Source organism: Daphnia pulex, chromosome 4, assembly GCF_021134715.1.
Source record: "Daphnia pulex isolate KAP4 chromosome 4, ASM2113471v1".
NCBI lineage: Eukaryota > Metazoa > Arthropoda > Branchiopoda > Diplostraca > Daphniidae > Daphnia > Daphnia pulex.
Window position 1 is genome coordinate 3,032,058 of NC_060020.1, and position 24,869 is coordinate 3,056,926.

Sequence of the window (24,869 nt, forward strand, 5' to 3'; positions counted from 1 at the left end):
TTAACCAGATTGATTCAAGCCCCCCTGCAACCATTGAACCTTCCGCGCAAGTCCGCACCAGATTCACTATGACGTTTATTTTTATTGTCGTCTGCTTTGTTGATTTTATCTCAAAAGTCACACAAGTAAATAAGATAAGACTAGTAAGGAAATAGAAAGTCACATTGCGCCTTTACCTTTGCTCTCTTGCTTATGTCAATTGTTTTTCAATTTGTTATCTTCAGTTTTAGCATAGAATGTGTAATAAAACGTTTCACTGAAGAACTTATAAGTATTTGGCTTCAACTATCAGCACGAAATGGCTGCTTCTACTCCAACTAAAGTCGAGTTTTACTTTGACGTCGTGTCTCCATATACTTGGTTTTGTTTTGAGGTAAGATTTATTATCACATAAAAATTAAGTGTTGCCTTCATGTTTATTTGTTATTTATTAGGTTCTTTGTCGATATAAACCATATTGGAATATGGATTTAGTTCTTCGGCCTTTTTTCCTTGGAGGAGTTATGAAAGCTACTGGAAATAAACCTCCTATGACTGTTGCATCAAAAGGCATGTACATGCAGAAAGACCTTCTCAGAAATGCTGACTACTTTGGAATCAACATCAAACTTATTGATGTAATTTTTTTAAATTTAATATTTATATACAGTACCCACACTAAGTCTGGAAACACGACAAGTGTTTCCGCGCTTTTAACACTGCGGCTTACGGGCCAAAGTGTTCCCTTTTTTTTCGCGATAACTCACGTTTGAGTTATCGCAAAGAAAAACTAAAAAAATCCTGTTGTAGAAGGAATGACATGCTTTCACCATGATTTTTTTGAAAATCTTGCGAATAGTTTCCAAACTTAGAGTGGGTAGTTACTGTATTTTTTTTTAAATATTTCAGCATAACATAGTTAAAAAAAATTTTCAGGATCCCTACAATGTTCTTGTTCAAAAAGGTTCCTTGAAAGCCATGAGATTTCTCACTTCTATTAATCTACACTGCCCAGTGTACCTTGAAAATGTCTCTCGTGAACTTTGGCAAAGAATCTGGTCTAGAGTAAGTTTGTGATTGATACATAACAATGAAATAATGAAAATAACCTAAATCCATAATTTGGAAATAAGGGAGAAGATATCACAGAGGAAGACAGTTTTAAACTAGCTGCTAAAAACGCCCAAATGAATGAAATTGATATTGAGAATTGTTTGAAAAGAATGGATGAACCGGAAACAAGAGAGGCTTTAAAAAAGACTACGGAAGAAGCAGTTGATTATGGGGTATGAGACGTAGGGGTATGATTGTGCGTATACGAATGTGTAGACCGTACATAATTATGCCTTATTTTTATTACAAACTAAATTTAATTATTCACGAACAAATTGGCTATAACTTTAAATAGGCTTTTGGCGCACCAACGATCGTTGTTCATGCCAAGGAAGGACCAGAACTATTTTTCGGATCGGATCGCTTTCCATTAATTGCTCAATTGTTGAAAGAAGTGTGGAAAGGTCCTTTTCCAGAACAGAAGAATAGCAAACTGTAACTAGCTTAATTCTGAAAGCTGAAACCTGAAAGGAAAAAAAATAAATATTAAAAAAAAAATATTTTAAAATAATTTAAAAAATATAAAAAAAATTTATATATATATAAAACTACACTAGCAAGCAAAGAAAAAGCCTCCAACATGACCCCTTATTAATTGGGACATACACCCCTTATTCCACTGGCTAAGGTCCATCGCATCCGAATGAATCTAAAAGTTCTCCGATTTGATTCATTCTATATCCTTATCCATAGTCCATCTCTTGCTGCCTGAGTGCCTAAGTTCTGCGCATGTCCTGTATACGTTCATTCATCTTCATCAACCGCTTCGCTACAACATTACATCATGAATCATGATCTAATCGACTCAATTCACTTCCAAACTCACCTCCCAAACGGTATCATGTATGTGTGCGCTTACACAGTAGAGAAAGATCTCCATGTGGTTCAATGATTTGTAAACTATTTGTGTCGAAAATGCTTTCAAAATAGGGCTTAATTTGATATGCTTGGGTTAATTATCAATAAAAATTAAAAAGCATTTGGAGAACTTAACTGTAGCATGCATCTTTTCTAAAAGTGGCAATGTTGCACAACAGGAAGATCATTCAAGAATCAAAATAAAGAATCAAGATTTCCATCAATTCGAACTATGGCGTGGTGTCTTTGGTTTTGGTGTACTGTTTATCGTGATTCGTGAATATCGTCACCATGCTGTCGTGATCGTGGAAAAGAATGAAAGAACTATGAGAAAAATTAGTGGTGTGTCAAAATTCTGTTTATTGGTAATTAAATCGTAAGAGTGTAAGACTGTAAAATAAGGATTCGGATAGCTGAAATATTGATAGATTAAGTGTACATAACCTTTTTTTAGTAAATTTCTAACTTAACGATTGCACATGTGTAAGGTCTTCGTTATCGAGGCATTCATGAATGGAAGTGTAAAAGTCATAGTTGAAACACACGAGTTGTGACCATGGTTATTGTGACTTTAATCAGGTCGCAAGGAATTTGCCTGTTTTGATCTGATTTGGTGAAGTTGGATGGTAAAATATGTTGCCGTTAAACCATTATGGGTAAAGATTGAACAGTAATATGTTCTCTGTGGAATGCCTGAATATTTTCGACCAGGTTTGGTAGGAAAATGGTTTCAGATTTAAAATTTCATTAGCAGAACTGGCTTGAATTCATTCCGATTCATTCCCTATTTTCAGCCAGGAAATTTTTCGATATGTAAGAACGGGAAAGCCAGGAATTGAAGGATCAAGCCCACGAATGCCACGATATTCCCTCTACCTCGTCTCTGCTATGCTGACTCATGGCGCCATTATTGGTCATCACAAACAAGTGACTCTGGTAAGCTTATTTACCTTAAAATTTGCAGTGATGGTTAACATGTTACCTTCTCTTGTTATTATACCTCAGCTAATGGCCTAATGTCAGGCTGACTTTTCAGCAAAGAACGGCAAAGAAGAAACTAGAATCCAATATCAGCTGTGAGGTGTAAGTTGAACAGCATTTCAAGCAATTATTCATCTGTTTTACTCATTGTATGCAATTTTTCATCTAATCTAAACTAGACTTGTCTGATGTTGTGATACCAGCAAGAAAAAACTTGTTTTGTGAGGGTTCTAGTTTGTAGGATAGTCGCTTGATTAATGAGGTTGATGCTCTTAGGATCTCGTCCTTTTGTTTTAATCCAAATCAAATTCAACAAGGTTCTATATTGTTTTACAAATTCTCGATTTTGTGCGTAGGTTAAAATATTTTATTATTATTTAGCCCCACTTTGTGAGATTTAGGTAGTAGTTGTGTTAGTTTACATTATTGTTTACACACAGACATGGGAAGAGTGGGAGACCACATGGAGGGGCAATAAGACATGTGGAGGGAGTAAGAACCTGGGGCCCTTGTAATCAACACATAATTACCATAACAATTACACCATTTTCGCTCATCGTTTTGAGTGAACTGCGGAAGTTAACCATATTCTTGAGAAGAAAGCTGTCTGAGAGAGTTATGGAATGTTTAGTTTCATGTAGGGTCGTATCAGTAGCTATGTGGAATAAGCTAAAATTCTTACGCTGTAGTCCCGAGTTCAATTCCTGATGCAGGATGTTACAGGCTACATCAGGCAATGGTTTTTAAGTAGGGAAACATATCACAAATGTTGAGCTTAAGTTTGGATGTGAATTGGGATTAATTGGTGTCTTATTTGATTATTTGATGGAAACTCCATTGTTAAAGAACCATATTGGTCTATCGCCTACTTCCGGAAATTACTATCCTCTATTCTATTTTATAGCTGGTCTAAGTGAACATTCAGGTTACAGGAGCTTTGTGGAGGCGTTATTTACATTCACTTCACAAGGCGTCACAAGGCTCAACTGTGTGCACATCATGAAATCAATATGTATTGATCATGTGTTTGAAAGTCAGATAAGGTTGCAGTGGAATAATTTCAAAAAAGGCCGACTATCCTTCAAATGGTTCGAAATGGAAGATTTATTCCTTCACCGAAGAACGAGTCAAATGACTCAAATGTCTATTGGTATAAAGTGTCTAAGTGAGTTTTTAGCCAGAAACATTTAGTATTCATTTTTATATTGGTTGTTGTAGACCCATTCCAATCCCTGCTTAACCTGCAGAAGGAAAGGCCAGTTTACATTTATGTCCTTCATACTCGAAGGTCAAAAGATTATTACGTAAAAGGTAAAAAGTTTCATGCAGTGGTGTAGAGGTTGGGTGAGAACGGGATGCGTTACCTAACCATTTGGTATTTCATTTTGATATTTTTGTGTGTAGACCCATCCCCAGCAAAGTCAACCTGCAAAAGGAAGGGAGCGTCCGCATGTCCTTCACACTAGAAGGTCACGGAGATCATTACGAAAAACGTGTAGAGGTATTACGTGTGGTGTAGAGGTTGGGTGAGAACGAGAAGTTACATATAACCATTTGGTATTCATTTTGATTTGGTTGTTGTAGACCCACCCCCAGCAACCTGCAGAAGGAAAGGCCAGTAACACACTCGAAGGTCACGGAGATCTTTACGAAAAACGTGTCATGCAGTGGTGTAGAGGTTGGGTAAGAACGGGATGTGTTACGTATAACCATTTGGTATTCATTTTGATATTTGTTTTTGTAGACCCATCCCCGGCAACGTCTACCTGTAGAAAGAAAGGCCAGTAACACACTCGAAGGTCACGCAGATCTTTACGAAAAACGTGTCATGCAGTGGAGTAGAGGCTGGGTGAGAACGGACGTTTTGCATCATTATCAAGCAGGTAGAACACCCGCAAGGCTTTAGAGGTGAGGGTGAGAAAAAAAATCGTATAAAAGGAGAGAGAAAAGGCGAAGGAAAGTCAGTCGAGTGAGCATCTCCGACACGGCAACAACTGCAGCGCACTCTCCATCTGCCTTCTTCACCGTATTGCAAGTTCGCAACCATGGGTAAATATTCTGTCTTTACATGGAATTATGTGTTAATGGCAATTATTTTCTGTTTGTTTTATTATGTAAGTTACTATTGAGTATTAATGTTTGAATTTTTTTACTGTCTAGTTAACTAAGGCGTCGTATGCTGTTGGGTGGTGTATGCTGTATGGCTGGGTCGACCACTGATGTACCGATGTCTCCTGGGTATGGCGGATGCCAAACCGCAACGCTGCCGCCTTACTACACAACAACAACATACGCAACAACCGGTTCCTACACCACCAAGGCTCAAGAGTGTTACACCACAATTCATGATGCCCCGAGCTGCTACACCGAATCCCGAAGTATAACTCAACCCTGAGTAATATCACCAGAGGCGGAGTACTACACCGAGTCTCCCAAGTACTACATCACTAAGGTACCGGAATACTACACGTCTGTGTATGCTGTCCCTGCCCACTACACCGAGGCCCCGCATTACTACGACACCGAAGCGCTCAAGAACTACACTACAACCTACGTTGCCCCGAGCTACTACACCTACCTACCGAAGAATTACTGTGCGTAAAAGGAGTCGTCAAAAAAAGAAGTCGTGTCCAAACTGCAGTGCCTTATCCGTCACCAACTGTATCCCTCATCGTGTAACCGATTCGCAATTATGGGTAAATATTCTTATTTTTACATTGATTTTTGTATCAATTTATTTTTTTCTAATGTTCTAATGTTAAATTTATTTCTTGTTTAGATAACTATGGCGTCGTGCTCCTGTTGGGTTTTGTATCGTTGATGCCTTGATGGTCGACCACTGGTGTACCGATGTCTCCTTGGTATGGTGCAAACCAAACCGCGACGCCCAATTCCTGCACCGAGGTCTTCCAGTACTACACCACTAAAGCACCGGAGTTTTATACCACAACTTACGCTGCCTCGAGCCACTACACTGACGCCCTGAAGTATTACTCTGCCCCGAGTTACTACACCATCTTGGCGACGGAGTACTACATGACTACGCATGCTGCCTGGAGTTACTACACCACCAAGGTGACGGAGTACTACATGATGACGTATGCTGCCCATCCTACTACACCGAGGTTCTAAGTATTACTCTGTTGTCATCTACTTACTGCATGTATTTTCCTAAGTACTATTCTTTTTTTCAGTTGCTACACCGAGGTTCCCGCTTTCTCCACCAAAACGGCCGAGTACTACACCGAAGTGGCAAAGTACTTCTCTACCCCGATCTACACAACGCAGTCCCGACTTGCTACGCAGAAGCTGTTCTTTCGTGCTTTGTTGAACTGAAACACTACACTGATGCTCCAGTCTACTACACCACGACCTACGCTACACCTAGTTACAACACCGCAGCCCTCAGTACACCGAAGAAGCCGCCTATTACACAACCACGTACGCTGCCTGGTATACTACACCGAGGAATTTAAGTATTACCCTGCTCCAAACTACTACCATCTGATGTTCATATGTTTTAGACCAGCAATTCTCCTGACTTTGTCAGCACTACTTATGTTGCTCCTACCTATACATCGAAGTTCTCAAGTATATCTCTGAATGTGTTGAAATATTGCTGAAATACAAGATTGATCGATAAATTACGTGTATGTATCTATTTTCTCCTGTAGTACCTATTCTCCTGCTGATAATTTCGTGATGTGAGAAAATATTACTGAGTGCCATGTAAACTCTAACAATTGATCTTGCAAAACAACAATAAAAATTCAAACTCAATTTACACTTTAATAATATTAAATTTCTTTCAATACATTTTTCTAACGTAAAATTCAAAGTCGTCCAACAATATTTTTATTGAAAAATTCCAAATTCACCTTCCATTATTTCTGCTAAGTCCAGACTTTTGTTTTTGAAAAAAAATTTAAAAAAATTCCCCCTACACGAAGTTTTTAAATAATTATCGCGAAAAAATTTGATCAGAATATTTTATTGCTTTCAAAATTTTATTTTTTAATATTCACATACATTTATTTTTCCTATGGCCCCCAGGGGGGGGGGCCTGTCGCTTTCTCTACCGCGATAATAACATGATGCAAGTTATGTGCAAGTTATTATTTGTTTGGCGCAGAAAGCTTGTTTTATCTAGCAGTTCTCGACTGTGTCAAACCTGATATTGATCAAGTTGCCTCAGTCGTATACTGCATGATTGAATGAAAACTCAAAAGACGACAGATCAAACACTTTCAAGTCAGAACACAAATATCACTGGCGGAGCAATTTCATATGGCATGGATTAAAACACAAACGACAACTTAAAAATTTGAAGTCAGGAACCCAGATGGAACAGCTCGGCTACAACAGCATAGCAATTTCAGGTCCAACACAGCTACTACTGGATCACACTGCAACCTCATGCTGCATACAACGGTTCAATCTGTCTTCGTCACACCTTTCACCATTTGGCTGCAACAAGGTAACCCCAACAGCTTTAAAGAAGCGTTTGTAATACCTATTTAAGAAAATAAAATTATTTTTGAGAAACACAACTGCGTACACACTCGTTATGACAAAAGAATACAAAGAGTAACAGAGATCTACGCAGTCAAACAGAATAACTTTGATATCTGATTCCAAATTTCTATAGTAGCACAGCAAATTGGTCTACTCTCTAGTCATTTTAACTAAATCTGTAGTACTTTTGCAAGACATTTGATCAAAATAATTACTTTTTACTGTTGCATGTGATGAGAAGTACGCCCTAACTCCTAAGAACAGGCAGCGAGACACACGAGGCACGCCATTTCGGCAATGAACAGGCAATTCCAAGTGTGAGATGAATGATTTGGCAAATTGGTTTCTACGTGATAAATAACCTGTAAATTTTCACATAAATATTTTACAATCAATAACAATAGGAAATTAACAATAAATACCTTTTAATTTTCATCGCGAGAAACGTCACAACCAGCAACCCATTTCTGCTGTGTCTTGGAACAAAATGGCCGAAATGCGTCCCTGAAGACACTCGCGCTACCTGGTGGACATTCCAGCCAGCTTTCGACAGCCACCTATTGACAGCCATTAGATACCTGTTCAAATGACTCAACGCAACGGCTGGATTGCTTGCTTCCAGACAGAAAGCAGCAGCTCAGCTTGAATTCGACATGTCTTTCGGCTTTCACTAGCTGGCACGAAATGAATCAAATGTGCATGAACACCAGATTACTCCAGCAGCTTTCCCTATGACACAAATACACACAATTTTTAGTTAGCTCTTCAGACTTCTTAACTTGTTCAACATAAAAATCTATAATATTAACAGAAAGTGGGGGGGGGGGGGGTCAAGACAAAAAACAAAACATACAATTTTCTGAAGAAAAGAATCATTTTCCTGCCTGTGGCTGTAAGGCAACAGCACCAGTTATCTGTGTTACAGAACGTACAGTGAGTTGAGTTCCAACTAGGCAACTAACTTTGGCATCAAACAGTTAGTCATGTTGAATCTAAAGGAAATATGTCAATAAATATTCCAACATTCATCCAATAAACTAAAATTAATGGTTACCTACTGCTCGTGTTTAACATTCAGAAAAATACAACACTTGTTGATATGTGCCCTGCATTTGTTCACATTCTTCTCTTAAGCTGCTGCAATAAACCTGAAGATTGCCCTTGGCCTAGATGATATATTTTTCGTAGCTTTCCCTATGACAGAAAATACAATCTATGACATCAGTTTAAAACTGAAAGAAGAATAATACTTGTACGCCAATGCATTATTTAAAACATGTTCAGAAAAACAAACATGTCCACACTGGGGTATTGACGAGTAGTGACCTACCAAGATCAATAGAAACTGCTGATAATTAGACAAATATTTACTAAATCTGAGTTTTAAAAAAATAGTTACAAAGTCATTATTGGTTTTTACCTGTATGAACTGGATAATGCATTCAGCAGAACGACGATTTTTAATAAAAGAGGGTTGGTGGTAGCGATGGTAGGCTACTTGTATGTTACTGTTTCCTTTCCCGTTCCTTGCTACATGTAAGTTTGAGGAATTTGAAAGATGATCCAACACAGATACGGAATAAATCACATCACAAACAAGTTGCACAAAAATAAACTTGAATTTACCGATGAATTAGTCGGTAGATTTCGTATAAAAATTAAGAAACATTTTGACAATCAGCCATAACATGAAAAACGACGAGACACCATCTATTGGAGGTATGGCGACCGTAACTTCAAAGACAGAAGAACTCTACCGACAATAGAACCCAAATATTTTTATTTTTGAAAAATAGAATATGTTATGAAAACAACAAACAGAAGAATTAGATGAAAATAAGTTGGGAATTTAAGATTGTATTTTAAATATTCCATGAAGATAAAATATTTCCAAATTTATTAAAACTAATATGTAAGTATAACAGAGTGCAAGACCGGTTTTGCTAATTTCACAGCGGGTGAATGATCAGTGATCATCGGTTGATGTTGGTTAGTTAGGGACGGTACTTAACAGACATGCGCAGATCTTATCTACTTCAAACATTACATAGACTATTTCAACCTAATCACAAATAAGCTGAACGAACAATATATTTGCCAGAACATCAACACATTCCAGGATTTCAGAATCTTCAGAAGCCATTCGACGACAGCTTGCACCGGCAGGTCACAACCAAAATACTTTTGAATTGTATTAAAGCAATGAATAAGAGATTTTACCTGGCTATTACACTTTTAAACATACTTAAATTTCTATTAAGGAACATATATTTAAATGACAGGAGTTAATTGAATTAAGCAACAGCTCTTAAAAATTATTTTGATACAAGCAATTTAAGTCTATAGTAAACCAAAGTTTTCCAATTAGCAATTACTAAAATCAATATAAATAAAATCAAGTAGATTGTAATTTTTCCTAGACTTCAACTACTATACCAACCATCTATACCTTTCTTTTGAGGATATTATTCAACATAATTTCAATCCAAATTGGATTATCCAATTACCATTTCAAGAAGTCTTCTTGCAGTTATTCCACTTCAAGTCATGATTCTACATTTCAGCATAACACCAGATCCATAGACTACTCGCAGCAGACTGATGCATGCCATTACCATCGAGTACCGTCGAAAAAATGCGAAAATTATGAATACAAGCGGGAAGGTTGATTAAAAAAAACACAATATTACGTTATGTCATTGGTTGATCAATACGACAAATTTAAACCAAATTCCATAGAAAATAGTGAGGAACTTCGAAAACTCGGACAACTTTCTATTCTGCTCCAGAAGGATCCCGAAACATCCAAAAGATGGGGGACAAATCATAACTATGGAAGCAATATAAAAAACTGTAGTATTCGAGAGTATTTAACATTAACAGTAATACCTTCACAATATAGGCTAAGGCACAAATCCAATCCTCATGACCAGCAGGAAAATATCGAAAAATTTCGATATTTAGTTGAATTATTGAATGGATTCTTTACCACATGCACAGGCAAGGAGACGGACTTAATCCAAGAAAAAAATAACAGTCAAACTACACAGTCAAACAAAAACAAAGGTTTTGATAAAACATTCTGCAAAACCCTCTTTTTGCCTGTGAGGTTAAAAATGGGAATCAATAAGCACTAAATTGAGAAAATTGAAAAACCTATACCATAAAAATGTTCTAGTACCAACACCACTCCTTCCACTGCTACAATTTCAGGAGTGATAATTGTCTTTGTATAGAATTCATCCACTGAGTTGACACTTGACATCCAAACCTAAACAAAATTAAGGAAAATTATTAATACTAAAGTTGTGAACTGAAAAAAAAATTACCTTTCAATAACAGTGATTAATGGAATAGGGATTGACATATCGACCGGCACCAAAACCGCATGTCCATTGTACACTAAATCGAAATTTCTACAACTGAGAAGCAAAGTAATAACTCAGTCATCAATTAACTATTTCTGTAGCCTGATAGTTACAACTTGACCAACATAATTACTTAAATTATTCTTAAGTTCTCCATGTGAAGAATAAAATTTGGAAGGCAACGAAGAAAGCCCAGACAGGGTTATAATTGAATTCCTCGGTGTAGTAAACTAGGCAGCGTACGTAGTTGTGCAATAGGCAGCTTCTTCGGTGTAGTACTTGGGAGCTGCGGTGTTGTAGCTAGGTGTAGCGTAGGTCGTGGTGTAGTAGACTGGAGCATCAGTGTAGTGTTTCAGTTCAATTTAACACGAAAGAGCAGCTTTTGTGTGTCAAGTCGGGACTGCGTAATTCTTGGTCGCCTCAGTTGTTGTTGTGTAGATCGGGGCACAGAAGGACTTGCCGCTTCGGTGTAGTACTCGACCGTTTTGGCGAAGTAATTAGCGGGAACCTCGGGTAGCAGCTGGGAACAGTAGTTAGGAACAGTAGTTAGGAAAATAGGTGCAGTAAGTAGCTGTGAACAGAGTAATACTTGGGAGCCTCGGTGTAGTCGGATGGGACAGCATGCGTTGTCATGTAGTACTCCGTCGCCTTGATGGTGTAGTAACTCGGGGCAGAGTAATACTTCAGGGCGTCAGTGTAGTGACTCGGGGCAGCGTAAGTTGTGGTATAAAACTCCGGTGCTTTAGTGGTGTAGTACTGGAAGACCGTGGTGCAGGAACCTCGTTGCGTAAGTTAGGAGGTGGAGGTAGGTGCGGCGTTGCGGTTTTGTTTGCGGAGACATTGGTACATCAGTGGTCGATCCAGCCATCAACGATACAACAACCAACAGGAGCACGACGCCATAGTTGACTAAACAGAAAAGAAATTTAAACATTACAACAACATTAGAAAAAAATAAATCGATACAAAAATCAATGTAAAAAAAAAGAATACTTACCCATAATTGAGAATCGGTTACACGATGAGGAATCCTGTTGGCGACAGATAAGGCACTGCAGTTTGGGCACGACTTCTTTTTTCAACGACTCCTTTTACGCACAGTAATTCTTTGGTACGTAGGTGTAGTAGCTCGGGGCAGCGTAGGTTGTAGTGTAGTACTTGAGCGCTTCGGTGTCGTAGTAATGCGGGGCCTCGGTGTAGTAGGCAGGGGCAGCATACATAGACGTGTAGTATTGCGGTTGTAGTACTTAGGAGCCTCGGTGTAGTACTCCGCCTCTGGTGATGTAACTCGGGGTTCGGGGTAGCAACTCGGGGCATCATGAATTGTAACACTCTTGAGCCTTGGTGGTGTAGGAACCGGTTGTTGCGTATGTTGTTGTTGTGTAGTAAGGCGGCAGCGTTGCGGTTTGGCATCCGCCATACCCAGGAGACATCGGTACACCAGTGGTCGACCCAGCCTTCAACGATACAACACCCAACAGCATACGACGCCTTAGTTAACTAGACAGTAAAAAAAATTCAAACATTAATATTCAATCAATAGTAACTTACATAATAAAACAAACAGAAAATAATTGCCATTAACAAATAATTCCATGTAAAGACTAGAACATTTACCCATGGTTGCGAACTGGCAATACGGTGAAGAAGGCAGATGGTGAGTGCGCTGCAGTTGTTGACGTGTCGGAGATGCTCACTCGACTGACTTTCCTTCGCCTTTTCTCTCTCCTTTTATACGATTTTTTTTCTCACCCTCACCTCTAAAGCCTTGCGGGTGTTCTACCTGCTTGATAATGATTGCAACACATCCCGTTCTTACCCAACCTCTACACCACTGCATGACACGTTTTTGGTAAAGATCTCCGTGACCTTCGAGTGTGTTACTGGCCTTTCCTTCTGCAGGTTGCTGGGGGTGGGTCTACAACAACCAATATCAAAATGAATACCAAATGGTTGTGTAACACGTGTCGTTCTCACCCAACCTCTGCATAACAAGTTTTACATACCTTTCCTTCTGCAGGTTGTCGTTGCTGGGGATGGGTCTACAACAACCATTATAAAAATGAATACTAAATGAAATGGTTATCGCTTAAAACTCACTTTATACCAATTGACATTTGAGTCATTTGACTCGTTTCTTCGGTGAACGAATAAATCTTCCATTTCGATCCGTTTGAATGACAGTCGGCTTTTTTAAAATATTCCTTTGCGATCTTATCCATGATATCTTATTTATTTTCTTATCTTATTTCATGATGTGCACACAGTTGAGCCTTGTTAGAAACCTCTTTTCTCGCCTTCTCGGTCAATAAGTTCTCAAAAGTAGCAAAAATGTTGACACTGGAACAATCCTGGTGTGCGAATACAAAATATTCAGGCATTCAGGGACTTCGGAGTTCGGACTTGTGAGAAAAACCTAAAACGGGAATTTCCATGCTCCATTAAAAAAACCCTAATGTGGCAATAACACAAATGTAGATCATTTAGGAATACAAATATATATAGAGATACAGAGATGTGTGTAATAATAGCAGATAGTTTCCAGAGAACTATTTAGAAACAAAACCTCAAAAAATAACCAAAAAAATCATGTCATCAATCAAATGTCATCTAGCGGTAGAAACGTGAACTAGTTTGTACTAGCTTTGTCTTCATTCGCCGTCATCTGCTGGTTTTTTGGTTAGAAAGTAAACTTTAGCGGCAAATAAATTTGACAGATTAAACTATTAAAGTATAAACTAATCCATTTATGTGAAGTTTTTACACCATACATCGGGAAAAAACTCACAGTTCAATGGCCTCAAACACTTTTGGTCAAAAAAATTTCACACCTACCGGACCTTTGAAAGGGAGCTTTCCTCTGGATCATGAAGGCGAGTGCAAAATAAACATGTTGCGATACATGATTTGCCTGCGAGAAAACAGTAATCAAAGTAGTGAGTGTCGTCAGCTATCAAAAGAGTATCTTGACTGCCGTATGCAGAAACAGCTGATGGTCAGGGAAGAGTGGACTAAGTTAGGATTCGGTGACATCAGTGAAGAGAATAAGCAATAAACATGAAGGTGTTGATTGGTTGCACAGGAAGTGTTGCTACAATCAAACTTAGCGAACTAGTGGATCAGCTGAAAAACAGTAACTTTGAAGTGCAGGTTGTTGCTACAGAATGTGCAAAGCATTTCTTGTCGAGACAAACCATCAATTGCAAAGTTTGGGTTGATGACGATGAATGGAACTTGTGGAAAGAAAGAGGAGACCCAGTTCTCCATATTGATCTTAGAAAATGGGCTGATATATTAGTAGTAGCACCACTAGATGCCAATAGCCTTGCAAAAATTGCTCAAGTAAGTTATTCTGCTTCAAACTATTATGCTTTCAAATCTAATTGACAATAAATTATTTTACTTCATATACAGGGTATATGTGACAACCTTCTGACTTGTACAGTGCGAGCATGGGACTTGAAAAAGCCCCTGTTGTTCTGCCCAGCAATGAACACATATATGTGGAATCACCCACTTACAGCAGAGCACATACTTAAACTGAAATCATTTGGCTACATTGAAATACCTTGTGTATCCAAAACCTTGGTGTGTGGTGACTCAGGAGTAGGTGCCATGGCAGAAGTAAAGACAATAGTTGATGAAGTGTTAAATATGTCTCAAAAATTGGCTTAATAATACAGCAGTATGAAATCTAAACTAAACTTGTCACATCAGTTCTTTCTAGTTTGAGCAGCATTCCATAACTTAAATTAGCCAGTCCCCTCACTGCACTAATTATTGGAATGAACCTTAGAAATTTCTTCTTCATTTTATTTATTTTAAAATATAAACATAATACTCACCATGGTGTGGTTGTAAATTAAATTTTAAATATATATAGTGCTGTTTTTTTTAAACATAACTCCAAGTATCTAAAAAATATATTGAATTTTCACAAATTTCTCAGTGCTGCCACCAAATCAGATAAACCTTGGAATGTGTGGTTTTTATGCCCACAATTAGATGCCATCATTACACTGATGAAATTAGAGTTAACGTAGGATATTTATTGCCTTTGAGGAAAATAAAATACGCACACATACGAACACGCACGCACACAGCTCGAGTTCTTTAAATGTTATATATGGATGAGGACCTGTCGGATATAAAGTAGCGGACTAGAAGATACACACACACAAACACACGAGATGAAGTACCATTTGCCGGACAATTCGTTTTGGCTGCTCTTATTTTTTTTTTTTTATGTTTGTTTGTTTTGTTTTGTTTTTTTTGCCACAAAATTTAAAAAGGGACACAAATAATACCGTACTCGTACTTAATTGAACATGTAACGGTCAGCAACGAGTCCTTTACGTTCACAAGGCTTGAATTCTAGATAAGCAGCGGGACGAGAATGGCAACGGGAAAGAAGCGGATGAATATTGTGTTTTAGGTGCAGAATCTCCCGAAAAAAGAGGTTGTGGAAGACTTATCTTTTCTCGCTTCTGCTCTCACCATACTGCTCCTCTAACAAAGGCACACGAGGGAAACCATTTTTGTTTAGTCCTCCTCTTCTTTCGCACCATACATGGCCGTATATCAGCTAACAAGCTCGGCACAGTCAAACAGGTGACAACATGACTCATTAGTCAGTTGTCAGCTGTCGGCAGTAATACGACGCTTGTTGCCAGTATCTTCATGATAATGGTGCTGGTGATGATGGTGATGTTGCATCTTGCTTTCCATTTCTGGAGTAGCGCGAAGAATATCCGGTTCGGCGCTGGCCTGTATCCGATGACTCATGGAACCACTTCGATCACTATCACGTTCTTTGGTTTTACTGCGTCCGGATCGGCGAGATTCAAGTCGAGACAACGACGCGTTCGGCGTGTTGGGTAAAACGCAACCAAGAGCGTTCATGTAGTCAGCTATTAGCAACGTCAATTCCAATATCTGTCAAATTGTCAAAGAAAACCATATTTTAAAATATAGATTTTGTAGTTACACACACTGAAATAAACTCGAACGCACCTTGGGTTTGGGAAGAGAAAAAAGCATCTTTTGCGTTCCAGGCCCTTGTATATCGCAGTTGTTGACAACAACCATGAGATCATCCTGACAGCCTCCGAAGGTGACCACGGCCGAATAAGGCACACGGGCCACCGATTGCATCGATGTCACGTCAAGAAGTGTAATCGTCTCTTCGTTAACAGCTAGCCAAACAGATGCTCCTTCCAGATCTGAATTTCCTCCTCCAGCGTTAACCTACAAACAGAAAATGACGGCGACATTAATACCCTGGACTTACCATCAGAACCACAGCAAAAGATAAGATTATACCTTGGCATGGAAGAGAGCTGCACCAAAGAAAGGCCATTTACGCGTGCACGTCAAATAAATTCGTACACAATCGGCAATGCTTCGCCCTTTCAACGCTGTCCACTTATCCGTTATAGCGTCTGCCATTTCCCTGAATCGACGAATAATGCGGACAAAGGTTAATTTGATTTTCTCACTCAATGATGGATAGAACGTACTTTAACTCTTCTTGCGAAATTCCGTCCTTGTAGCGTCTTGGAATAAAGCGCTCTAAAGCCTGCATTGCTCCTTGATGCAAATGACCGGAACTTCCACCGCTTCCTCGCCCCCGTTCAGAGTTGTAATCACCGCCGTCGATCTGTGACATAATGGCCGCCAGTTCGATAGCCAACTCTTTCGTCAGAGGGAATCTATTGTCGGATATTCTCTGGGCTGTCTGGTAGCAATACAACAGTCGTTCCCGCTCCGTTTCGCCTTTGATATTGCTGCGCCAAAAGAGGCGGTGACGATACGTGAGTCGAATGACTTTGGTGTTTTGGAATTTTCCCAAACCCTTCTCTCGCAGCGCCGTTTCCCACTTGGATATAATGTCGCATAGCTGCAATCAAATCGGCAGAGTTAAATCGTTGAAACCAGTAGCAACATTTAATTTAAATGATTGTACCTTAGTTTTGGGTTCCAACCAATGTTCCTCATCTTTTTCTATTGGGTCATCGCTAAACAGTGCGAAACCAGACTGACTCACGTCCCGGCAACCAATTTCGCGATTGAGCGTCACTAAAAACTCTTCGACCGTTGTGGAGCCGTCGAAGCCAACCACCTTTAAGTAACAAACGAAATAACGATTAAATTAAAATTGAAACGGAAGTTGAAACAAAATGTTCAAAAGTGCATCACACCTGGTAGGTTCCGTTGAGGAAGTGAACAGGGATAGCGTGTGGCAGTGAATGATGATAGGGGTTTTTGAGCAGGATGGAGAGAACTTCCATCCTCGACGGTTTGGCTTCTCGTGGACCCATTTGAAGAGTTCGTTCCAGGGCACGTTGACAGTATGAGGCATATTTTCCCATCTCGGTCTTCGTGTCAGCATTGCGTTTCAAATGTAACCGAAGATACCACAGTAGCTTGTTGTTGCGAGGAGCGAAGAGAGAAACAGTTAATGCCAGCAACTGCCAGCCTTGAACGAAGGTGAACGATGCGCTAACGGATTTGCTATCGGTGGACGAAGCGGAACCGCTCGAAATTGAGCCAGAGTGATGAAGATTATGTGATCCGGATCCCGAAGATGGCGGTAATGAAGAAATTGTGGACAATTTCTAAATAAAATTAGGGAGAAAAAACTTGATCAAATGCTTGAAACGGCAAGAGAAAAATAACAGCTAAAGCAGAATCTAAACATCGCATCTGAAAATTAGTGACCAATACAAATTGCAAGAGAAAAGTGAAAAATTGAATTCAAAAATGGAACAATGAAAAGCCGATGCTGAAAAGTGCGCAAATAAAAGTACATCTTTCGGTCACTAAATGCAAATCAAAGAGCATAAGAAAGTTGAACGTTATCATTTAACAGAAGGTAAATTCCCCATTTCTGGCCTTTTCCTATTATGATTTGATCGGAAATAAAACTATAAAAAGTAATTGTAAGCTGACTAATTTGTTTGCAAGTTGAATAAAAAGTTCGGACTAAATTTCATGCAAAACAACCTCGGAGGAAATGTTTCGGCTGGTGAGCAATGTTTTGAAGTAAACGTATCATAATTTTGTCAACAAAAATATCAAAAAAGCTCAAGCACCACTTACATGAGTGGATTGTTTGGCGGGTTTCGAGATTTTGTGCAGCGCCGAGCGATTTACCTGCCCACCGCCCCACTTGCTGCCGACGCCGGTAACGCCGACCGCAGGCTGCTGACTCTGCGGCTGGACACGCGACGTCTGCTTAATCAGCGCGCAAATCAACTCGGGTTGCAACTCAATCAAACCCAGACATTGATGGAGCGCATTTTGAGCCAGCACGACATGATAATCGATGCCTGCCGAGTCCAGTAACGCCGATGTGAACAGTTGAATAGCCTGGGAATTTAAAAAAAAAAAAAATGACTGTTAATCAGATTCCATCGCCGTTACGAAGAATAATCACGCAATCTCGTACTTTGAACAATTTGATGGCTTCGTTATGTAAACTCTCTGATGGCAGAGTCGTCAGAGGAGACGTGATGCTGTCTTTTGAGTGAATCAGTAAAGGATTCCGCCACAAATTGCAATCTAAATAATTGATTAATCAAAAAGGTTGTTACGGAAATTGGCCTCAATACGGAAGAGGATGAAAAGCATACTTGGATCTCCATCCGTTTCCATCAGCTTCTGAATCATTTGCTCGTACTGCGTTCCGCTGTGGGCTCCACCCCCCGAAACGATCGTCAATTGGTAGAGCCAAGCGTCTTTTTCTTGTTTATTAGCCAGTAGTAGATACGTAGGGTCTTCATGAGGCGGAAAGATGCCCACCGTCAAATTGGCCGATCTCGCAGTAGCCATCGAGTTGCACTCGGCTTCTTCGCTGTCGGAATCTGAAACATGCTCAAGCTCTTCGACGCGGGCGTCTCGCATGCTGATCTGACCTTGTGGAACCTATGGACATGAAATGGAAAATATAATGATGCGCTTGATAAAAGATTGAATGAATGATTTACCTGATCCGTTGGCGCTTTGAAGTAGAGGAAGGTTTTACCAACCAGCATACACCAGCAGCGTTTCGAATGGCCGTGCTTCACTTTGACTATCCATCCTTCTAGCGTCGGTTTCTGGTCCTCGCGACCTAAAAGGATTCGGGTCGTGTTACGGCGAACCACGTTCTGCAGGATGCGCACCCACTCGTCTACGGTGCCGCTCGAGTCGGCCGTTAAATAATGCGTCTTCTTTGAAGTGGAGATCTCAAACGTGGCAGCCCCATCCGCTCGCCATACACGACAGCTATCGTCCAGCGAAATTTGACCCTGAGGCTTTCTGCCAACATCGCTCTGGAAGAAAGTGAAAAACAGAATCACTTTAACAGTTCCGGAAATCTTCTTCCAACAACAATATACAAACCTGGGATTTCCAGTACGAAAGTGTTCCGTTTTTCAGAGCGAACCAGCGCTTCCGCCAGGTTTTGAGTTTACCGCTGAGTTTGGTCAAGTAACCGCTTTTCTCCAACTCGTCGTTATTCCGCTCGAGTGTCGAGATTCGCAACATGGCAACTGACTGTGCTACCAATGCCGCATCCGCTTCGCTTCCCGGCCCATTGTCGTCGGGTGGAAGAGCATAGTCATCAGAAATGGCAGATTCGTTGCAGTTATCTAATACAAATAATATATATAAATGTATATAGAGGAAACCGGTTACAATCACATCATGATTATCAAAGAATGGATTATATAAGGGCTCTCAGCTTACCTCGAGCATCCGCGTGTTCCTCGCCGTCCGAAGAATCTGACGAGTCTCCACTGAACGGCACTGATCGTATTTGGCTGGCTCGCTATAATGAAAGGCATTTCTCATTAACAACACATTCCAGGAGCAATTAGGGCTATCGGTCGGTAATGATCACAAGTTAATGACATGATAACTTACGCCTTTGACAGTGGCATAGACAGGGATGCTGATGTCGTGGTAGCCAACACTGCCAGTAGCCGATAATCGGTGAGTGTGTGTCCGTGGTTGTAATTGTTGCTGATGAGGCTGAACGTTATGGTTAGGATGAATTTGATGGAGTTGAAGTGGAAGCGAAGGCGGTTGTTCGGTCACGCTAAATCCTTCGGCAGCTGCCTGGTAAATCCGCGATTCCCACGAGGGAAACCTATGTAAAGGTGGTGTGGGTGGTTTGCTGTCGTCGTGGTAATCATCGCCCACACTGCCCACCAAACTGCCCGGGTGAGAAATCGAATGGCGTGCCGTCGACATGGGGATAGCCGCTGAGCCGTTCCAAGGTACCCGCTCTTTGCTGGGCGTGTAAATCTCGGCGTAGTCGTGCACTTCGCTGGATATAAGCTTAGTACGGACCTATGGTATGAAAGACCAATTAAGTGATCCGAAGCATAGTGTGTGAATTAAATACCTTGAGACTTCGCGGAGGCTTTGGGACGTCGTAGTCCGAGTGCTCGGCGGCAGCAGCTGTCATAGAAGCAATAGCCTGGTCGATGGCTTGCCCTAGTTCTCCCAGGGCTGTTGTAGCACCATTCTCGTACGTCTCAGCGTCCGACAATCCGGACAAGGTGCCTGCACTAGGGCAGTTGCCCTTGGTCGTCAGGGCAACTCCTCCACTGCCGCTGTGGTCACTGACATTGCCCTCGTTGACGCTATTATCACTGTCCTTTCGCGGAATTCTTGTCCGAGGAGGAGGAATTGGCTTCGTGCCAATCGATCCGCTGCTGTGACTGCATCCGTGATCGTCGTTGAGGCCGCCGGCAACCGGACTCTTGGGGCTGAGACTAAGCGGTGTCTCCATGTCAACCGATCCTGAATCAACTCGCGAATCGCGAACTGTTCGCGTCAGGCCGGAGAGAGAGAGTCGATTCACGTCCGGAAACCTCTGCTGCATCAGCGAATTGACTGGGCCCGAGAGACCCAAGCCACCACCACCACCATACGACGAAGTCATAGAGTTCGTCAAGCTTCCTGACGCGCATCTCTGCTGACGTTTCTTCGACAAATCTACTTCCGCGTACAATGCATCTAGCTGTGAGGTTGCATCAGACGGCGAAATGACACCACCACTTCCGCGTCCTTTCCCTCCTTCTGACGTATTGCCTCCGCCAACGCGACATAAGCTGTCATCGCTACCCGGTTGATCCTCCAAACTTCCGCGCGAAGAATCCTAGAAGCAACCCAAAACGACATCCATAAAGATTAAAAAGGCTGGCGACAGCTGGAAGACTAAAAGGAAGAAATGCAACAAAAGGCCGCAGAGCGGGAGAGAACAAAAATCTAAAACATTAAAAGCCTCCATCGATTTATACCTCTGTGCTGGCCCGATGATTCTTGGAATTAGACGAATTGTTCTGCGACAACTGTCGCAGACGGCTGCGCAGCAATTCCAACTGTTCGTTACATTTTTGATTTTGTTCACGTAGATGTTGATTCTGTTCCTCGAGCTAGTGTGCGAATAAACGAAAAGAAAGTAAGACATGGGCGTTACAAGAAGGGTGTAGACTTAACCAGACACGTTTCTTAACAATAGCACCACAACAACAATTCCGCTCGTTCGTTTCAACGAAAGAAAAGAAAAGCCGAGCATCGAGTCATTTTCTGAGAGATCCTCTCTCTCTCTCTTAACAAAACGTTCATCAAAAGAGATGGGCTTCCCGCAGGATCGGTTGTTTGTGTAACGGCTTCATCGACTTCATTAACCCCCCCGCGCAGCGCTGCCTTGGCGGATTACGTTTCTCTGGGTCATTAGTGGGGAGGAGGAGGCCTTTATCGACTTTAGGAGGACCCAACTGTCTCATCCTTGTTTCTCACGCTTCCGCGAACTTATCGATATAGAGTTGGAATTCAGCAACGACGTATACTTAACTGAGGAATAATTTATAGTAGGAAATACCCGGGCCATTTAATAACAGGTCATTAAGTTGAAGCGCAATTTCTACCGACAGGGAGCTTGGAGAACCAAATTACAGACATCTATCCTATCCTGCTTTCTTTGAAGATAATTGGAACTTGACAGAAAAGAAATATAAAATGTAAATTCGGATCCCCATTCTCTTTGTGGGGGAATGACTTTCCAAGCTGCTACCTACATCCAAACACTCTCTATTTAGATTGCATTCCGAAACGTGTGGTGGAGGGAACGCAGGCCGCGTGCGCCCCCCGTTATGTTTGTGACTATCGATCCTGCTTTGTCCAAGGTAAAAAAAAAATAAAATAAAACAAAACAACAATATGCTACCAGAACCAGACAACACGGTATGGAAGCTGCGTGTTTCAAATGGCTCAATTGCCTCCGTTTCTAGTTTACCGTTTCCAGTTGGATTCACTCGGCAATTGCCGCTCGAGTAACAACGACACAAAACGTTGAAGCGACAACCGGTTTAATAGATCATAAAGTTTCTTTTCACTCTACGTGATTGGATTCCGCAACAAACTTCTCGAAGTTGAACATCCCATGAAAACATTTAACCTCATACACAGCGCAGAGGGGAAAACAAAATAGAATCGCTCGTGACATGGCCTCCATCAATTACCTTTACGATCATTGCAATATCTTCATCTACTCGTAATTGAATCCGATGACGGTTGCCTACCGATGAAGAGCCCCCCCGTCTTTTCATTTTGTTATTGGAATCTTTTAAAGTTACGATTTTCCCTCCTGTGGGTGTTCACCACACCCATCTGGACCGCAAAGTTTCGTGAAAGGGAAATGGCCGCTGTTTGAATGTTGAGTAAAGGCGACCCATTTTATCACGATCGGCTCAGTCAAGTCGGTAACGAATGAGCAGCACGCGACGGCCATTTGTATTGTTACTGACCCGGGACTGTCTTCACCTTCTGAGCCCCCCTCTACTTCTCCCCAAATTAGGAGGTTTACATGCAGCCAGTGACGTTGTCACGCCAAACGACATTGTTGTTGAATTTCTTACGTCTTTCAGTTTGTTGGTGACCCATTCCTTGATCTTGGCAGCTTTGGCTTCGACTTGTTTTGCGTCATTTAGCCTCATCTTGCGCTGTTCATCCACTTGATCTTCGAGCCGGTTAATGACGTCTCTTTCTTTGACTGACGCCGGATGAACTCCTGGTGATACTGCTGTGCTCTCCGACAACGGGTTCCACGATGAATCGGCCAGTTGTTGTTCCATGATTCTCAACTAAATGGATAGTAACGTAACAAAATAGTACAATTAGATTTTTCCGTGTTGGTTCCCACAAAAAAATAAAAGAAATGGTCTAAGTGCACAAGACGCATTGGGGTGAGTGGGTGCTGCACGGTCACCACCATATGACACCATCCCTATGACAATCATTCAGGGTACTTTTGCCCTTATCAGTATCCAACGAGTGTTGTGAGCATGTCGAGAGCAGCAGCTGCGATGACAAACGACCCAGATCGGACGCATTAATTCAGTCATTCTTCCCACCATATTCCCACGTCTTTATTTATTTATTTTTCTTTTTATCAAACATTTTTCATCCGTCCTGATTACGTGAAAAAATCCCATCCACACACTACAATCTCTCGAGGATTTCCCTTCCATTCTAATACGCCCGGATATTAACTGGATCGGATTATTTCTGGATGATTCGTTCTAAAGGGGTGGAAAGGAAATAGGGTGGCAGGGACAATAAGTGCTGGTGGGAACGAATAATAATAATAATAATAATAAAGTAATATGACACAGAAAATGTCACCACCAAACTAAAACATCGAAATCTTATTGGTTCTTGTTTGATGCGGCAAGAAGCAATATCATGCGATAAGACCATCAAGTTTGTGTCTTCTAGTCGATTTTTTCTATGGAACCAAACACTCGAAACCAGCAGAAGCCGATCCGAAATCAATAATCAAATTTCACGACGGGAATCGGGAATAGCCAAAAGTTCGTTGGCGTAGTACATGGCAATAAAAACTGTCGACTACAGTGAGGGGGTGGAGAGCTTCCGGCTCATACAGTCAACAAAGACCTCGGCGTTTGAGAGTAGCAGCTCGTATGTTGTTGTTCCACATCTCTTGTTTGTTTGCCCGGTTGACTTTGTAGCCGCAAAACTTTCACGGATTTTGGCAGGTTTAAGTTGTATTTGTGGGCGGGAGAGGTTTAGATCTTCCCTAACTAGTTGGGCAGCGACGTGAAATGCTCGTTTTTAAAATAGAATTTACGACGCCACAAATCGTCATTAATCTCGGGGTTAAAAAACCTTTGTTTCTTTTTTTCTTTTAGAGGGGGGTTTTTGGTAAAGGGGAGCAATTCACTTGGGTGAGTCATTCTGTAAAAGAATAATTCCGGCGACAAGTGCTGCTACTATGTGTCTGGCGTAAAGGAAAATGGGAATTCATCAAGGGCTGGGCCCACGGATTCTCACTCTCTATATATGAGCGCACACACACACACTGTGGTATCGATCGCGAATGTAACAGTACCGAACAGAATGGGAGACGAAGAAGAAGGGGAAATAGAAAGAAAGAGAGAAAAAGGAGAGGATGAAGAGGGTGAGTGGATCGAATCAAACTACTTTCTCTTCACCCCCCTCATCCCTTGCGTCTCTCTCTCTCTCTTTCGGTTCTGCTCGACAACATCTCCGACAAGCCGGAAGAAAAGACGGGGTGACAAACACTCACACAATTGCAATCGGCAAAATTTGTTTTGAAATTATCACATCAGATAAATGAATAAATGACGATATTTAACACTGGTGAGATGATGCAACAACCCTCTTACAGAGCTTCATAAGGTGTCTCGATCCAACTGTTCACTCTCAAGTACTAGCTGTCAATGAGATGCACTACACAACACACGATGACACAGTCGTTCCAGGAACCGAGCGACAACACACTGTCCATGTAACAACTACCACTACTGCATAAGGGGGCTCTCCTTCCTCTCTGCATGTACTGCGGCGGCGACGGTCACAGACGGAACTGAGACACACGCTATAAGACACGGCGGATAGACACCGCGTGCACCAGCAGCAACGAAAAAGAGCTTGCGGGGGGGTTGGCCGAGACAGGCGCGCTGCGAGTGCTTCAAATGGTTCACCCCTAGCGCGCCCGTGTTGAAAATCAATGGCCGT

At 41.2% G+C, this 24,869-nt stretch overlaps 4 protein-coding genes and 3 long non-coding RNA genes across 28 annotated transcripts in view; 4 read left to right on the top strand and 3 right to left on the bottom strand.

The window, feature by feature from the left end:
• Positions 1-94: 94 nt before the first annotated feature.
• On the top strand, positions 95-1,627 carry LOC124192036 (glutathione S-transferase kappa 1-like). The gene is made up of 5 exons (XM_046585178.1): positions 95-373; positions 435-617; positions 916-1,044; positions 1,113-1,265; positions 1,388-1,627. Exons 1-5 carry the CDS (start codon positions 299-301, stop codon positions 1,529-1,531), a joined length of 684 nt encoding a protein of 227 aa, XP_046441134.1. The 5' UTR covers positions 95-298; the 3' UTR covers positions 1,532-1,627.
• Positions 1,628-2,667: 1,040 nt separating this feature from the next.
• Positions 2,668-3,248, top strand: LOC124192039. The gene is made up of 2 exons (XR_006873554.1): positions 2,668-2,886; positions 2,956-3,248. It is a non-coding gene; the product is annotated as an uncharacterized LOC124192039 (long non-coding RNA).
• Positions 3,249-4,895: 1,647 nt separating this feature from the next.
• Positions 4,896-6,575, top strand: LOC124193289. Its single transcript, XR_006874140.1, has 4 exons — positions 4,896-4,980; positions 5,092-5,627; positions 5,711-6,063; positions 6,126-6,575. It is a non-coding gene; the product is annotated as an uncharacterized LOC124193289 (long non-coding RNA).
• A 566-nt stretch (positions 6,576-7,141) lies between these two features.
• Positions 7,142-9,184, bottom strand: LOC124192282. 13 transcript variants are annotated; one of them, XR_006873649.1, is made up of 8 exons: positions 9,073-9,184; positions 8,867-8,976; positions 8,697-8,791; positions 8,501-8,640; positions 8,300-8,438; positions 7,869-8,175; positions 7,662-7,808; positions 7,142-7,444 (listed from the first exon to the last, which is right to left on the bottom strand). XR_006873649.1 is itself a non-coding variant. In XM_046585498.1 (3 exons), the coding sequence occupies exons 1-3, from the start codon at positions 8,015-8,017 to the stop codon at positions 7,365-7,367; spliced, it is 360 nt and encodes a 119-aa protein (XP_046441454.1). In that variant the 5' UTR covers positions 8,018-8,139; the 3' UTR covers positions 7,142-7,364. The 13 variants fall into 13 exon arrangements, 1 of the variants encoding a protein (XP_046441454.1); XR_006873658.1 differs by having other exon boundaries at positions 8,777-8,791; positions 9,073-9,183; XR_006873659.1 differs by having other exon boundaries at positions 7,662-7,792; positions 8,867-9,176.
• A 441-nt stretch (positions 9,185-9,625) lies between these two features.
• LOC124192436 lies at positions 9,626-12,314 on the bottom strand. 3 transcript variants are annotated; one of them, XR_006873717.1, is made up of 8 exons: positions 11,812-12,314; positions 11,404-11,723; positions 10,948-11,334; positions 10,776-10,868; positions 10,628-10,717; positions 10,336-10,548; positions 10,137-10,276; positions 9,626-10,044 (listed from the first exon to the last, which is right to left on the bottom strand). It is a non-coding gene; the product is annotated as an uncharacterized LOC124192436 (long non-coding RNA). The 3 variants fall into 3 exon arrangements; XR_006873715.1 differs by having other exon boundaries at positions 10,609-10,717; XR_006873716.1 differs by having other exon boundaries at positions 9,626-10,276; positions 10,609-10,717.
• Positions 12,315-13,452: 1,138 nt separating this feature from the next.
• On the top strand, positions 13,453-14,513 carry LOC124192439 (phosphopantothenoylcysteine decarboxylase-like). Its single transcript, XM_046585715.1, has 2 exons — positions 13,453-14,156; positions 14,229-14,513. Exons 1-2 carry the CDS (start codon positions 13,872-13,874, stop codon positions 14,487-14,489), a joined length of 546 nt encoding a protein of 181 aa, XP_046441671.1. The 5' UTR covers positions 13,453-13,871; the 3' UTR covers positions 14,490-14,513.
• Positions 14,514-14,842: 329 nt separating this feature from the next.
• LOC124192437 (uncharacterized protein CG43867-like) overlaps positions 14,843-24,869 on the bottom strand; it is a 31,350-nt gene continuing 21,323 nt past the window's right edge. For 3 of the 8 annotated variants that reach the window (XM_046585708.1, XM_046585707.1, XM_046585712.1), the window contains 16 exons: positions 22,727-22,951; positions 21,107-21,241; positions 20,206-20,964; positions 19,722-20,150; positions 19,545-19,626; positions 19,200-19,447; positions 18,803-19,129; positions 18,449-18,740; positions 18,265-18,377; positions 17,916-18,185; positions 17,015-17,431; positions 16,780-16,935; positions 16,334-16,713; positions 16,137-16,266; positions 15,828-16,061; positions 14,843-15,749 (listed from right to left, as the gene is read on the bottom strand). In XM_046585708.1, the coding sequence (XP_046441664.1) occupies positions 15,453-15,749; positions 15,828-16,061; positions 16,137-16,266; positions 16,334-16,713; positions 16,780-16,935; positions 17,015-17,431; positions 17,916-18,185; positions 18,265-18,377; positions 18,449-18,740; positions 18,803-19,129; positions 19,200-19,447; positions 19,545-19,626; positions 19,722-20,150; positions 20,206-20,964; positions 21,107-21,241; positions 22,727-22,951 (4,494 nt within the window). In that variant the 3' untranslated portion in view covers positions 14,843-15,452. Of the gene's footprint in view, positions 15,750-15,827; positions 16,062-16,136; positions 16,267-16,333; positions 16,714-16,779; positions 16,936-17,014; positions 17,432-17,915; positions 18,186-18,264; positions 18,378-18,448; positions 18,741-18,802; positions 19,130-19,199; positions 19,448-19,544; positions 19,627-19,721; positions 20,151-20,205; positions 20,965-21,106; positions 21,242-22,726; positions 22,952-24,517; positions 24,718-24,869 lie in introns of those variants that run through there. The other 5 variants (XM_046585709.1, XM_046585713.1, XM_046585714.1 and 2 more) reach the window with 4 other exon arrangements.

Coding starts and splice junctions, on each gene's coding strand:
- LOC124192439 (XM_046585715.1), top strand. CDS start 13,872: ATGAAGGTGTTGATTGGTTGCACAGGAAGTGTTGCTACAATCAAACTT. Junction 14,157..14,228: donor GCCTTGCAAAAATTGCTCAA/GTAAGTTATTCT, acceptor CTTCATATACAG/GGTATATGTGACAACCTTCT.
- LOC124192282 (XM_046585498.1), bottom strand. CDS start 8,017: ATGGCTGTCAATAGGTGGCTGTCGAAAGCTGGCTGGAATGTCCACCAG. Junction 7,793..7,868: donor CTCGCGATGAAAATTAAAAG/GTATTTATTGTT, acceptor TTTATCACGTAG/AAACCAATTTGCCAAATCAT. Junction 7,445..7,661: donor ATCACATGCAACAGTAAAAA/GTAATTATTTTG, acceptor TTTCTTAAATAG/GTATTACAAACGCTTCTTTA.
- LOC124192036 (XM_046585178.1), top strand. CDS start 299: ATGGCTGCTTCTACTCCAACTAAAGTCGAGTTTTACTTTGACGTCGTG. Junction 618..915: donor TCAACATCAAACTTATTGAT/GTAATTTTTTTA, acceptor AAAAATTTTCAG/GATCCCTACAATGTTCTTGT. Junction 1,266..1,387: donor AAGAAGCAGTTGATTATGGG/GTATGAGACGTA, acceptor AACTTTAAATAG/GCTTTTGGCGCACCAACGAT.